This window comes from Tursiops truncatus, chromosome 10, assembly GCF_011762595.2.
Source record: "Tursiops truncatus isolate mTurTru1 chromosome 10, mTurTru1.mat.Y, whole genome shotgun sequence".
Lineage (NCBI taxonomy): Eukaryota > Metazoa > Chordata > Mammalia > Artiodactyla > Delphinidae > Tursiops > Tursiops truncatus.
The window spans coordinates 51,338,817-51,351,414 of record NC_047043.1 but is presented as its reverse complement, the minus strand read 5'-3'; the positions used below and the strand labels follow the sequence as shown (position 1 = coordinate 51,351,414).

At 45.3% G+C, this 12,598-nt stretch overlaps 1 protein-coding gene, 1 non-coding gene and 1 pseudogene across 2 annotated transcripts; 2 read left to right on the top strand and 1 right to left on the bottom strand.

Moving 5' to 3' along the window:
• Positions 1–1,098: 1,098 nt before the first annotated feature.
• On the top strand, positions 1,099–1,232 carry LOC117314025 (U11 spliceosomal RNA). The gene has a single exon (XR_004528712.1). It is a non-coding gene; the product is annotated as a U11 spliceosomal RNA (small nuclear RNA).
• A 992-nt stretch (positions 1,233–2,224) lies between these two features.
• CCR4 (C-C motif chemokine receptor 4) lies at positions 2,225–4,650 on the bottom strand. Its single transcript, XM_019947004.3, has one exon. It carries the CDS (start codon positions 4,648–4,650, stop codon positions 3,571–3,573), a length of 1,080 nt encoding a protein of 359 aa, XP_019802563.1. The 3' UTR covers positions 2,225–3,570.
• Positions 4,651–10,693: 6,043 nt separating this feature from the next.
• LOC117313761 (uncharacterized) lies at positions 10,694–11,552 on the top strand (annotated as a pseudogene).
• Positions 11,553–12,598: the final 1,046 nt, after the last annotated feature.

Here is a 12,598-nt window from a genome sequence, read left to right as displayed (position 1 = left end):
GGAAGGACAGCCCTGAAAGGAGACCAGCTGAGAGCCCCAGATGTCCGGCCTCCTGGTAGATGGTGCAGTGAGTGGCCCTCCGTCCTGCATGGGGTGTGTGGACGGCATCTCACAGCACCCATTAACAGTCTCCTCCAGCCCAATGCAGGATGGCCACTGGCTCAGGAGCTCCAAACTGCTGCCTCTTAGGTCTATAATTTTTCTTTTGTCTCATCTTTTCCTACTTTGCTCCTCTCCCCTACCTGCAACGTTCACTTTAACTACGAAAACCTCCTCACCACTACCTGACCATACAGTGTGCTCTTGACACCACACCTGCCTTTTCATGTGTGATTTCATCAGCATAGAATGTCCTTCCTCCCTTCCATTCATCCAAATCATGCTCTTCTTATAAAGCCGACTTCAAAAGCTACTTGTATTATAAAATTTGACATTGAATCGATTTCTCCTTCATTTGGGGTCCTGAAGCATTTTGTTTGTGACTTTGTTATCCTATCCGTCCTGCTTGCACTATAGTCGATCTTGTGCTTGTGTTTTCCCTTCTCAGATTATAAATTCCATACATACAGAGCTCACTCCTTTATCCTATATTCTATCCATTACCTAGCATCCGGTTTGGCACAAAACAGACTCTCAACAAATAGGAATTAATTGCATCAAATGTCCCAAAGTGTTATGAGAATTTCTTAGGAATAACCTACCTAAAGATCTGAAGACCTTTTGCCATCACCCTGTATTCTTCCTTCTCATGGGAAGCAGGTAACACATCTATTTAATAGAATTTGAGTACCAACTACAGGACAGATCCTGACAGGGCTATTTCTAATTATTCTTTTTGTTGTTGTTGTTGAGGTAAAATTCACATACTATAAAACTAATCATTTAAAAATGTGCAATTCAGTAGCATTCAGTACATTCACAATGCTGTGCAGCCATCACCTCTATCTAGTTCCAAAACATTTACATCACCTCCAAAGCAAACCTGCTTCTTTTGTTCTTAAAGAAATTACACCTAGCCTGTGTTCCCCAGAAGCGAGGCATATTGCAACAAGAAAAGGATGGGTCTAATGTCTGAAAACTTATTGTTAAACCCACCTTTAAAAGGGCTTCTGTTGTGAGTGGCACACATAGGGCAGCTTGCTTGTTCTTTGTGCGGAATCGACATCAAGAGACTTTGGAAACATAATTTTTTGGTACTTGGGCAGCTGGTGATCATTGGTCCCGATGCCCTCAAAAAAAAACCTTTGTGTAGAAATCAAGCTGGCTTGCTTTCTATGTTTCTGTTACTGAAGGGGAAGAAGGAACTTTCTTTTCAGTGTTCTGAGAGGATTATGTTTGGGTATCACCAGAGGTTTTAAATTCCCATCCTGAGGGGACACCCCCCAACTTTGGAACAAGGGAGGCCCTGAGTGACTGGGGTGGAGGGGTGGTAGCTGTGTGGTCTGCACCGCAGCCTTGCTTAGCATTGTATGCGATGGACAAGGAAGGGACAATAAAACCCCTTTGGCCAGTCTTTGTCTTTTGGTGTCCTTACTGGGGTTTTGGGTTTTTTTTTGTTTTGGCCATGCTGTGTGCCATGTGGGATCTTAGTTCCCCAACCAGGGATCGAACCCGTGCCCCCTGCAGTGAAAGCTTGGAGTCTTAACCACTGGACTGCCAGGGAACTCCCTCGGTGTCCTTAAATTTCTGTCTCCTTGTGATTAAATGAATGAAATTACAAGCTCCCTCAGGAAAGGGGAGGCAGTCACTGGCTGGGAAGTTCAAAACCACACTTTATCTATGACTAAGGAACATAGATGCTTTCAGTAATCATCTTATTTCTTTTTTTCAATCACTCTGAACTATATTCTGCTTTACAGATGCGAGGAAACTGAGGCAAGAGAGGAAAGTAATGTGGTCAGACTCACAAGGAAACACAGAGGCAGGATTTGCAGACCCTGCCATATGGTGCGGAGGTTTTCTAAGGAAACACTGCCTAGGAACCCAGCCCACCCCCACTCCTTATCCATTCTAACCTCCAAGCGTTGTTGTGACAACACGTAGCGACTCCTTTCCCCATCCCAAGTGGTGATCTTAACAGTGAACCCTTTAATTCTTCCTCTCGGGGACATCCATCTCATCTATGACATGTAGCAAAGATGATAATCGAGACAATTGGAATATTGGTGGCTCAGATTCTCATCCCCATCGGGAGACCAAACACACACATACCAAGGAGAAACCATACACAGGTTTATTTTATTGTATTTTATTGTATTTCTACAAAGGCAACATCAACTTACCCTGTTAAAATCACTTCTGAAAATAAATTCTCTGGAAATGCATTCTTTATAAATGTAAAGCGTGCAATAATGTATAAATTTACAGAAACATTTTAAACTGGTTAGCTCAGGTGATAGTCTGTAAAATAGGTTTTGTTTCTGGAGATAGTACAGGTATCCCTAGACTTTCTTAAAGTCTTTACTTAATTCTGATTAAGGCTGTACGAACAGAGATTTATCTTAATGGTGTAAAATGATTAATTACATAATTAAAATGACCTGTAAGAACTTTTGAGTCATCCAAAAGTTAAAAAGCAGGGCCAGTATTTTAAAAGAGAGGATGACACCTTGGAAAGTCATTTTTATGCCACATCAGCGATAACTTTTAGTGGATTATTCTTGCCTCACTTGACGGCAGGCACTTCAAAATGACTAAGGAAAAATTGTCATACTTGATTAGTCCTCATCATTTTTGGTTTTGAAGGAAATGTTTGTAAATGAGTAAAAGACCCCAAATAAATGTGTCTGGGCCTATGTATTATTTTTTTAATTTGAATATTCATCTGTTATAATTAAAACAAAACATGTCCACAAGCATATGAAGCTGCGTTTGGATTTCCACAAGTATGTTTAGATTTGTTAATGCCTTGTATTTCATGTTTGGAAATCAGACCATGCTAATGCCTTTTTCTCCTTATGATTGTAATCAGCATTGAAAGCTTGGCTTCCATTAACAGATAAGCCTTTACAATAAAAGAATCAAGATCTAAGTTCATTACTTCACTATTCGTTTCTGCAGACACCTGGCTACGTGGAGTACACCATGCTTCAGATATATTCTTAGGAAAACACTGGGACAGCATGCCGAAGTTTTCTATATTGTTTCACAAAAAGCTAGAAGTTAATGAAAGGGCTCATTTTCACAACAAGAAGTAGAGATTTACTCCCCCAGTCAATTCTCTACAGTCCCCTCTAGAGAATCCCATGAGTTCAGGTTAGAAGGAACTGGTCTTCCCTTTCCAAAATCATCCAATTCCTCATTGAAACACTGCTCAGAATCCTCCTCGGGTTTACTCATCCCTGCAGGAAAGCCTGGTGCGAGGAAGGACACCTTGGTCCGGGTGAACTCTGGTCACACTGAACTTGTACTTGGCAGGAAGAAAAGCTGACTGCAGGGTGAGAAGCCCTACTTTTTGCAGTGGATATAATTCTTCCCGGTACTTGTTCAGGAAACTCTTACTACAATACAATTTTAAATAAGCTCTTAATTTGAGAAGCTTATTAACTCTGCTTTTCGCATTTTCATCTTTTACAGAGCATCGTGGAGATCGTGGTCCACCGTGGACTGTGTGTAAGATGAGCTGGGGGTGTCGGGGTAAATCGGGAGGAACCTACAGTACTGGCAGAGCACCAAAGTGCCCCGGCAAGTTTTGAAGAGCTGTACGATGTACTTGCGAAATTTCTGCCCCAGGAAAAAGTAGATGACCGGATTAAGGCAGCAGTGAACAAAAGCCAAGGTCTCTGTGGCCTGAATGGCATAGTCCAGGTGCCTCTCAAAGGTGCAGTCTTGAAGGACCTCCAGCTTCACCAGGGTGTCCAGGAAGAGCACCACGTTGTAAGGGGTCCAGAACCCCAGGAAGAGGACCACCACGGCAAAGATCATCTTCACTGCCTTGTTCTTCTTCTCATTTTTGCAATGCTGCAAGGTCCTAATGATCATGGAGTAGCAGAACAGCATGATCCCCAAGGGGATCACCAGCCCTAGAACGTTGATCTCCAGGGAGCTCAGAACCTTCCACCTCGTGGAGTTGAAAGAATACTTGGTTTTGCAGTAGGTGTGGTTGTGCTCAGTGTAACACGTGCTGAACACAAGGCCTGGGAGGGAGGCGAGCACAGCCACTGCCCACGTGGCCACGCTGGTGATGACCCCGTAAGTCAAGGTCCTCGCTCTCAGGGAGAAGACCGCGTGCACAATGGCCAGGTACCTGTCGATGCTCATGAGTGTGATGAAGAATATGCCACTGTAGAAGCCCACCAGGTACATCCAGGAAACTAGCTTGCAGAGGCCGAGCCCGAACACCCACTGGTCTACGGCATAGTAGCCCCAGAAAGGGAGCGAGAGCACAAAGAGCAGGTCCGAGATGGCAAGGTTGAGCAGGTACACGTCGGTCATGGACTTGAGCCGCTTGTACTTGAACAGGACCAGAACCACCACAGAATTTCCAAGCAGACCAAACAGAAAGACCAAGGAGTAGAGGGGGGGCAGGAAGAGCTCCCCAAATGCCTTGATACCTTCCTTGGTGCAAGGTTTGGGGATGCTTTCATCAAGATAATAATTGTTATAGATGCTTTCATCCAGGGTGGTGTCTGCTATACCCGTGGGGTTCATTTTCAGATTTACAGGCTTCTCACGGCAGGTCTGAGCCCAACTAGAAGAACCTAATGAGTGGAAAAGCCAACAAGATTTCTATCAGAACAAAAGCAAATCAGAACGGTGCTGCGTACAGAGCACAACTGCTTCGTATTTTGCCCAGATCACCATACACTCTTCCCAATCTTCCCACATTGAAGGGCTCAGGTCCTTGAACTGAAGGGCAGTGCAGCCGAAGTGAAATAATCCTGCCCTTTGGAGGCAGATTCCAAATTACAGCTCTGCCACTTTTTCTACCCCTCTGCTGGGAGCTCTGGTTCTCCTGTTTGTAAGCGGGGGTAGTAAAACCTCTTTATCAACAAGAGGTTTTTCTTTTTTTTTTTTTTTTTGAAGATTTTTTTTTCAATACAGGGACCATTTTTAAAGTCTTTATTGAATTTTGTTACAATATTGCTTCTGTTTTATGTTTTTTGGCCGTGAGGCATGTGGGATATTAGCTCCCCGACCAGAGATTGAACCCGCATCCCCTGCACCAGAAGGCGAAGTCTTAACCACTGGACTGCCAGGGAAGTCCCAATGATGAGGTGTTTTTCAAAAATATATTTCTGAAAGTTAGTCTGGCATTACTGAAATCACTCGCAAGAATGACAAGACTAGCTGACGTGCCCAACAGAACTTTATCCAGGGCCTTTCTAACATGAAAGCCAAAAACAAAAAATTAAAAAAAGATTTAAAAATCTATGCATGTTTCCCCTTCAGACTGTAACACCAAAAATTCAGTGATGACTTAGGTAAATCATCAGGCTAGAAGGGAACCAGGTTGGCCTCTTGCCTTTATATAAAAATTCTGGGGGCTTCCCTGGTGGCACAGTGGTTAAGAATCCGCCTGCCAATAAAGGGGGCACGGGTACGAGCCCTGGTCCAGGAAGATCCCACATGCCGCGGAGCAACTAAGCCCGTGTGCCACAACTACTGAGCCTGCGCTCTAGAGCCCAAGAGCCACAACTACTGAGCCCACGCGCCACCGCTACTGAAGCCCGCGCGCCTACAGCCCGTGCTCCGCAACGAGAGGCCACCGCAATGAGAAGCCCGCGCACCGCAATGAAGAGCAGCCCCCGCTGGCTGCAACTAGAGGAAGCCCGCGGGCAGCAACGAAGACCCAACGCAGCCAAAAATAAATAAATTAATAAATAAATCTATTTTAAAAAAAAAAATCTGGGACTTCCCTGGTGGTCCAGTGGTTAAGAATCCACCTTCCGATGCAGGAGATGTGGGTTCGATCCCTGGTCAGGGAACTGAGATCCCATATGCCGCTGGGCAACTGAGCCTGTGCGCCACAACTAGATTGCCCACATGCCACAATGAAGCTCCTGCGTGCTACAACTAAGACCCAATGCAGCCAAATAAATAAATATTTTTTTAAAAAAGAATAAAAGAAAAGGGGGCAAGGACCAAGAAAATATTTCTTTTTAAAAATTCTAGGGACTTCCCTGGTGGCGCAGTGGTTGAGAGTCCGCCTGCCGATGCAGGGGACACAGGTTCGTTCCCCAGTCCGGGAAGATCCCACGTGCCGCGGAGCGGCTGGGCCCGTGCACCATGGCCGCTGAGCCTGCGCGTCCGGAGCCTGTGCTCCCCAACGGGAGAGGCCATAGCAGTGAGAGGCCCGCGTACCGCAAAAAAAAAAAAAAAAAAAAAAAAAAAAAAAATCAATCTTACACACTGAATCCTATCAGAGTGGGAATTAGCAGGACAGATCTAGAAAAGGCACATCATAGCCAGAAATAAAATCTCTACCTCGCCAACCACCCTCATTTCTTATCTAAATTGGCAGATGAAGAGGTTACCTTCTTAAAGTTATTCACACGTCCACATGTGAATTGGAGCAATGCAGGAGGCTTTCCAACTCAAGGCCACCTCCTCTTGCATCCTTCTTAGTGGCACCCTGATATTCCTTATCAAAACCCTTTCACATTGTTCGATAATTCACATCTATTCCCCATCTCCCACCCTGACCTCCACACACCCAAACACCCAAGCTACGTGTTTCTCAAGAGAGAGGTTTTGGTTTATTCCTGCAAACAGATGCTGAAGACCTGGGGCATCTCAGGGTCTCAAAAAAAAAAAAACTGTGTTAAATGATTATCAAGTCTAGTTAAATGAATAACAATTCTAGCCTTCCTCCATAATTTTACCAGTGAAAATGAAAGGAATAAGAGAGACTGAGGTGTTAGGAAATTATCAGGAGAAGAAACGAAAGTCAACACAGCTGGTAAATGTCTGGAATTATTCTGCAGGCCTTATTTGGCAGGTGTTTCTTGACCTGGGAGTCTTGATAGAAGCCAGAAGCGGAAAAGTGTATATGCTGAATGAAAATTAGCTGTGTGTTCTGAGCCTGTGGCTTAGGCCACATGTGTGCAGGAGGAGAGCCCTGTATGTATGTGAGAGCCAGTCAGATGAGGGCTGGGAGGGTGGGTTGTGTGTGAGCTGCAGGACAGGTGCCAACAGAACGACCAGCAGGATGACCAGGATGCCTGAGTGATAGGGTTAGCTGTGTGGCTGGGCAGCTTTCAGCGCTTCCAAAGTCCACACACTTGTGGACAAAGCAATGCAGGGCCTGAGGCCCTGGGAACGTGTCCCCTCACCCGCACCCCCCTACCCCCCCCCCCAACCCCGGCCACGCCGGCCCCTTACCTTGTGTTTCTGAAAGTAGCTCCAAGGCAGGTCTGCGAGGCAGTGCCTGGTTTGCTCAAGAAGCACGGCGCTAAGAACGACAGGAGCCTTTGAAGGGCTCGTGGCTTCCTGTGAGCACCAGCTCTGTTCCTCATCCATCTATGCTGAGTTCAAGTGGGGTTTTTTGATAGAAGTAAGAAGCAGAAAATGAGTGACTCTTAGCTTGGGTTCACGTTAAACTCTTAGTGACTCATTTCCCCAAACTGAAAGCTGGGAAGGTTTGCTCTCTGCAAGATGAGGGAAGTTAAGTTTTTCAAGAGAGAAACTTTTAAATGTTTTAAAATTTATTTGTTGGATTTTTAATTTAAATTTTTTCATTTTAGCTGGCTATGTGCTGTAGAAGTGATCTTTATACTCTGGATCAGTGGGCTGTTTGTTATTTCCCCATCATGGATGTACAGTGGCCAGCAATCAAGATATTCAGTGTTCTCTAAACAGTGGGATCTGAGGAGGTCGGAGTGAGAGGCCAGATTTATTTAAGAATAAGGATAGTCAGGAGGAGAGAAAAGTGTATCCAAATGTCTGGCAGTGACGTGGAGGCCCTAGTCAACCACATTCAATAAACATCCTCAGCCTGGTGTAAAGTGACATGACAACAAAGCTCTAAGCCCTTTTCCCAACAGGAAGAGCCCTCCCCCAAGCCCCTTCCACTGAGAAACAGCAGAGCTTCCCCTGACAGTGCTCCTGGCTGAGAGCTTCTTCAGGTTCACGTACCCATCGTAGCCAAGGAGCTGACATCAGTCCTGAGTCTTTTCTATATGGTATCCTGCCAGCTTCTGCCAGCTCCCAGCCATTTCCTTCTACGTGTCCACAGTTGCTTGGCTCTTTGGTTCAGCTTACAAGAGCCACAAATGTCATTTTTCCTGAGGAATTTGCATAAATAAGAACTGAAAAATTGAGCTAGTGTGGTGTTTATCAACCTTTTTTTTCCCATTATCACCCCTCCCAAGGAGTCTTTTTGGATTTTTTTTTCCTAGTCACCTCCCCATGATATATTTTAATACCACAGATAAATAGGGAAGTTCCCTGGTGGTCTAGTGGTTATGATTCAGTGGTCCGGGTTCGATCTCTCGTCTGGGTACTGAGATCCCACAAGCTGCTCGGTGCAGCCAAATTAATAATAATAATAATACCACAGATAAATAGCAAATCTGCTTATGTTTCATATATATATGCAAATATATATGCTTTATATATATATAAAAGAGTAAGGTTTGTTTAGGGTGGGGGGAGTTGCTTCTGGCTTCTAATGGGAAAAGACCAGAAATGCTGCTTAAAATCCTACCGCACACAGGCCAGCCCTCCACAATACAGTCATCCAGCCCAGAAGGCCAGCAGTGCTGAGGCTGAGCACTCCTCAGCTAGAGTAATATTCCCACCTGTGAACTGTGGAACCAGATTCATAGAAATCCAGTGAAAAGGAAATAGACAAATAACCTTAGGGAATGCTGGGCTTGGATTCAGGTTAAATACAGTTCCTTACGGCAGTGCTTTCCAGTGCTAATAGTATCATGAACTCTGGAAGCAGATGTAGAGTAAAAATGTCCCAGATATATTTTGTTGCCAGAGCTGACACCATATCCTTGCTCAAAACCCGCCAACCCCTCCCTTGGACAGGAACATGTATCTTTAAGTCACAGGGTCTGGAGACAAAAAAGCGGAGTTATAGGAAGAGAAAAACAAAAGCCCAGATAGAACCAGCTGGAACCAAGATGAATCTGACCTCCAGCAACCCCTGAGCCTCATTCTATGCTGATTTCACTACTTCAGCTACTAAATGACACCCCTGCTCTAGGCTATGACCCAAAGTTGATCCACGTGTGCGAGAAGCTCATCCGTAAACAAAGTTCCCGCTTCTCCATTCTCAGGCCATTTAATAAAGCTTGCACTGCATCAATCTCAGCTTCGTTTTTGTTTCTGGCTGCACGAACCTGAAACTTCCCTGCTGAGGCAGGGGGCCTCGGCTGGGCTAGGGCCCGAGCAGGGGTCCATACGACCTGATTCGGTAACAATTTGACCAGTAAATCCATGCCCATTATACAGAGTAACTTATTTTTAGAAATGCAGAGCCTGAGGAAGGTTCCACTATGGAATTAGAAGCCTTGAGGGACCAGTTACCCTGGGCAAGGCCATCTGAGCATGTTGTGTAAGTCTCCATGGACCCTCCATGGAGGGGGGAGAAGTGGTAAGGTCTAGAACAGATGATATCTGGATGTCCAAATTGTCATCAGTGGTAGTTGGTCATTGTGGGTCTGGAGATGGTCCCTTAAAGCTAGTTGGTGCTCCCTTGACTGACTGGCCATGTGACAGACACCTGGCCCCATGAGTGGGGATAAGCCCAAGCTCCAGGGTCCATGTTAGCTAAGGGCACTTGCTTTTTGAGACCTGCTCAGTCTGGGTTTGGATCTCAGGGCCACCATGTACCAGCTATACGAACCTCAATTTTCTCATCTGTAAAAAAGGGTGATAAAGCCTGAGAATTGTGGGAGGATTAATGACCTAATGTTTGTAAAACACTTAGCATGGTGCCTGGTACAGATATGTGCTCAAAATGGCACCAGCTGTGAAAATTAGTAGGATAAATAAAACACACAGGAATAGCTTTCTCTCTTGAAATGGGTGAGCCTGGTATGTTGCCCTTAGCCATAACTAGGAATCCAGGAAATATTTTGATTTAGATGCAGCGGGCCACAATCAATTTCTGAGTTGCTGTTCAGGTTAAAAGCAGGTTTCAGGGCTTCCCTGATGGTGCAGTGGTTAAGAATCCGCCTGCCAATGCAGGGGACACGGGTTCGAGCCCTGGTCCAGGAAGATCACACATGCCGTGGAGCAACTAAGCCTGTGAGCCACAACTACTGAGCCTGAGCTCTAGAGCCCGCAAGCCACAACTACTGAGCCCACGTGCCACAACTACTGAAGCCCGCACACCTAGAGCCTGTGCTCTGCAACAAGAGAAGCCACAACAATGAGAAGCCGGCGCACCGCAACGAAGAGTAACCTCTGCTCACTGCAACTAAAGAAAGCTCGTGCACAGCAACGAAGACCCAACACAGCCAAAAATTAATTAATTAATTTTTTTAAAAAAAAGCAGGTTTCAGATTTCCAAGTTGCAAAGGTTACTGCCCTGGAGAAAGTCAGTCTTCAGGTTTGCAAAGTAATAATGATAGTGTCCTGGAGAAACACTAAATAGGTTTTCCCTCCAGTAAGGGATTCAAAACTAAACAATATCCCCACCCACCAAAAAAAAAAAAAAAAAAGAATAAAGGATGAAATTTTAAGAATCCAGAGAAGCCTGCTGTCGGACCCAGCGCCGTCTGGGAGCCCCTAATTGTTGCTCCAGGTTCTTTCAGGTGTACGTGTCTGTTGTTCCCAGTGCTCTACTGGGCTAGAGAAAGAGGAGGAACCTGTCCTGAATCCTCGCAGTGAAAATGAAGGAAAGCCTGAGAACCAAGGCAAGATGGAAAACAAAGAACAGCCACTGGTTGCGGGAAAGCCGGGAGTAGCTTGTACTGTGGAAGACAAGAAAAAGTTAGAAAACAAGGGAAGGACAGATCTCAGGGGAAAGACAGAAGATGAGGAAGTACTAAAGGATAAGGAAAAGCCAGAGAGTGAGGCAAAGCCAAAAGAAGGAAATCCAGAGAGTGAGGGAAAGCCAGTGAGCGAGGGAAGGCCAAAAGAAGAAAAGCCAGCCAGCAAACCAAGGGCTGCAGGAAAGTGCCCAGCTGGGGATGATGTACCCAGGAAGGCCAAAAGAAAAACCAACAAGGGGCTGGCTCAGTGTCTCAAGGAATACAAGGAGGCCATACACGATATGCATTTGAGCAATGAAGCGATGATAAGAGAATTTGACGAGATGGCCAGGGTGGAGGATGAGGTGTAGAAAACCAGACAGAAATTGGATGCAAAAAAGTTTACAGGATCCCTTCCACCCGAGGGGCCCAAGGGAACTCAGGGGTGGCTGCAGGGCCCCACAAAGGGGCTTTGAAGACATTCCTTTTGTGTAGTGCCCCTGGCAGGCATTTGCAAGGCCCTATGCTTTATTTAACCTTATGCTAATACTATGCTTCAGGTGTCACTCTCTTTATCCAACTGCAGCCCTGTGTGTTTCAGCAGCAGATTTTCATCCATTGCATGGAAAAATGTTTATGGTGCATTGTAAAATGTTTTAAAAACCAGTTTTCAGAACCATATATACGGCATCAGTCCATTTTTGTAAAACTACAAAGATACTTACCTAGTGATCCATGTACAGAAAAAACTCGGAAAGCTGTGTCTACTAAAAGATTAACAGTGGTTTAAAAAAAAAAAAAAAGAATCCAGAGAAGGGAGGTGGTGCACTCAAGGCAACACAGCCAGAGACACAGTCAGGGCTAACGCCTACCCTCCTGACATTTTCATGGACAATATTTTTTATTGAGCTACGTTTCTGAAACCTGACCAGAGAGAAGGTGACCAACAAAAAAATACCCAGAGCAAACCCACCCCCAAAGCAAGGTGGTATGTCATATGCTGCACAGCACAGACCTTCAGCAAGAAACAAAGCGATAGCGTGAGCCTACAGCGCCTCCTAGTGGACCAAACCTTATTTCACGACCAAAGACATCAAAATACAATCCCCAGGCCACAGGTACCGTAGCCACCCAGCGTGTCTGACACTGGAAGGCAAAAACTCCCAAGGCCTACAGGAGGAGCTCCATGGACCTCTGCTGCAGAGCAGAGGTGATAAAGCATCCAGAATTTGGTGTCAGACCTGTTACTTACAGCTTAAAATGAGAGAAGGCTGTGAGGCAGGCCACACAGGGGTTGCACCCAAGGACAGTAACAGCAAGCGAGAGCTGTAGGGGGCAACTTATGTATGGCAAGCAGGGTGGGGTTAATTAGTTTTCAAGAGTTCTCTGTTGATTGGCTAAGTTGAAAAACTTTGTAGGCTTGGAGCAGAGGAGCTGTCCCTAGTCATCTATTCCCAGTCCCCAGGACAATTAGGGCTGGTTCCTAGTGATCCCAGAGTACACACAAGAGGCTAATGGGGGAAGTGACTGGGGTATGGACCTAACTCCTCAAAAAGGGGAACTGACCGGTCCTCAAAACTGGGTCAAGAAAGCATTTGAACAAACTATATTACAGGGGAGGTCTGAAGAAACAGAAAAAACTTTGGAAAGGAAATAAAAGATTGCAAACAGTTAAATTACAAATGGGCTGTTTCGTTTTGTTTTTTGACAATAACTAAAAATTACTG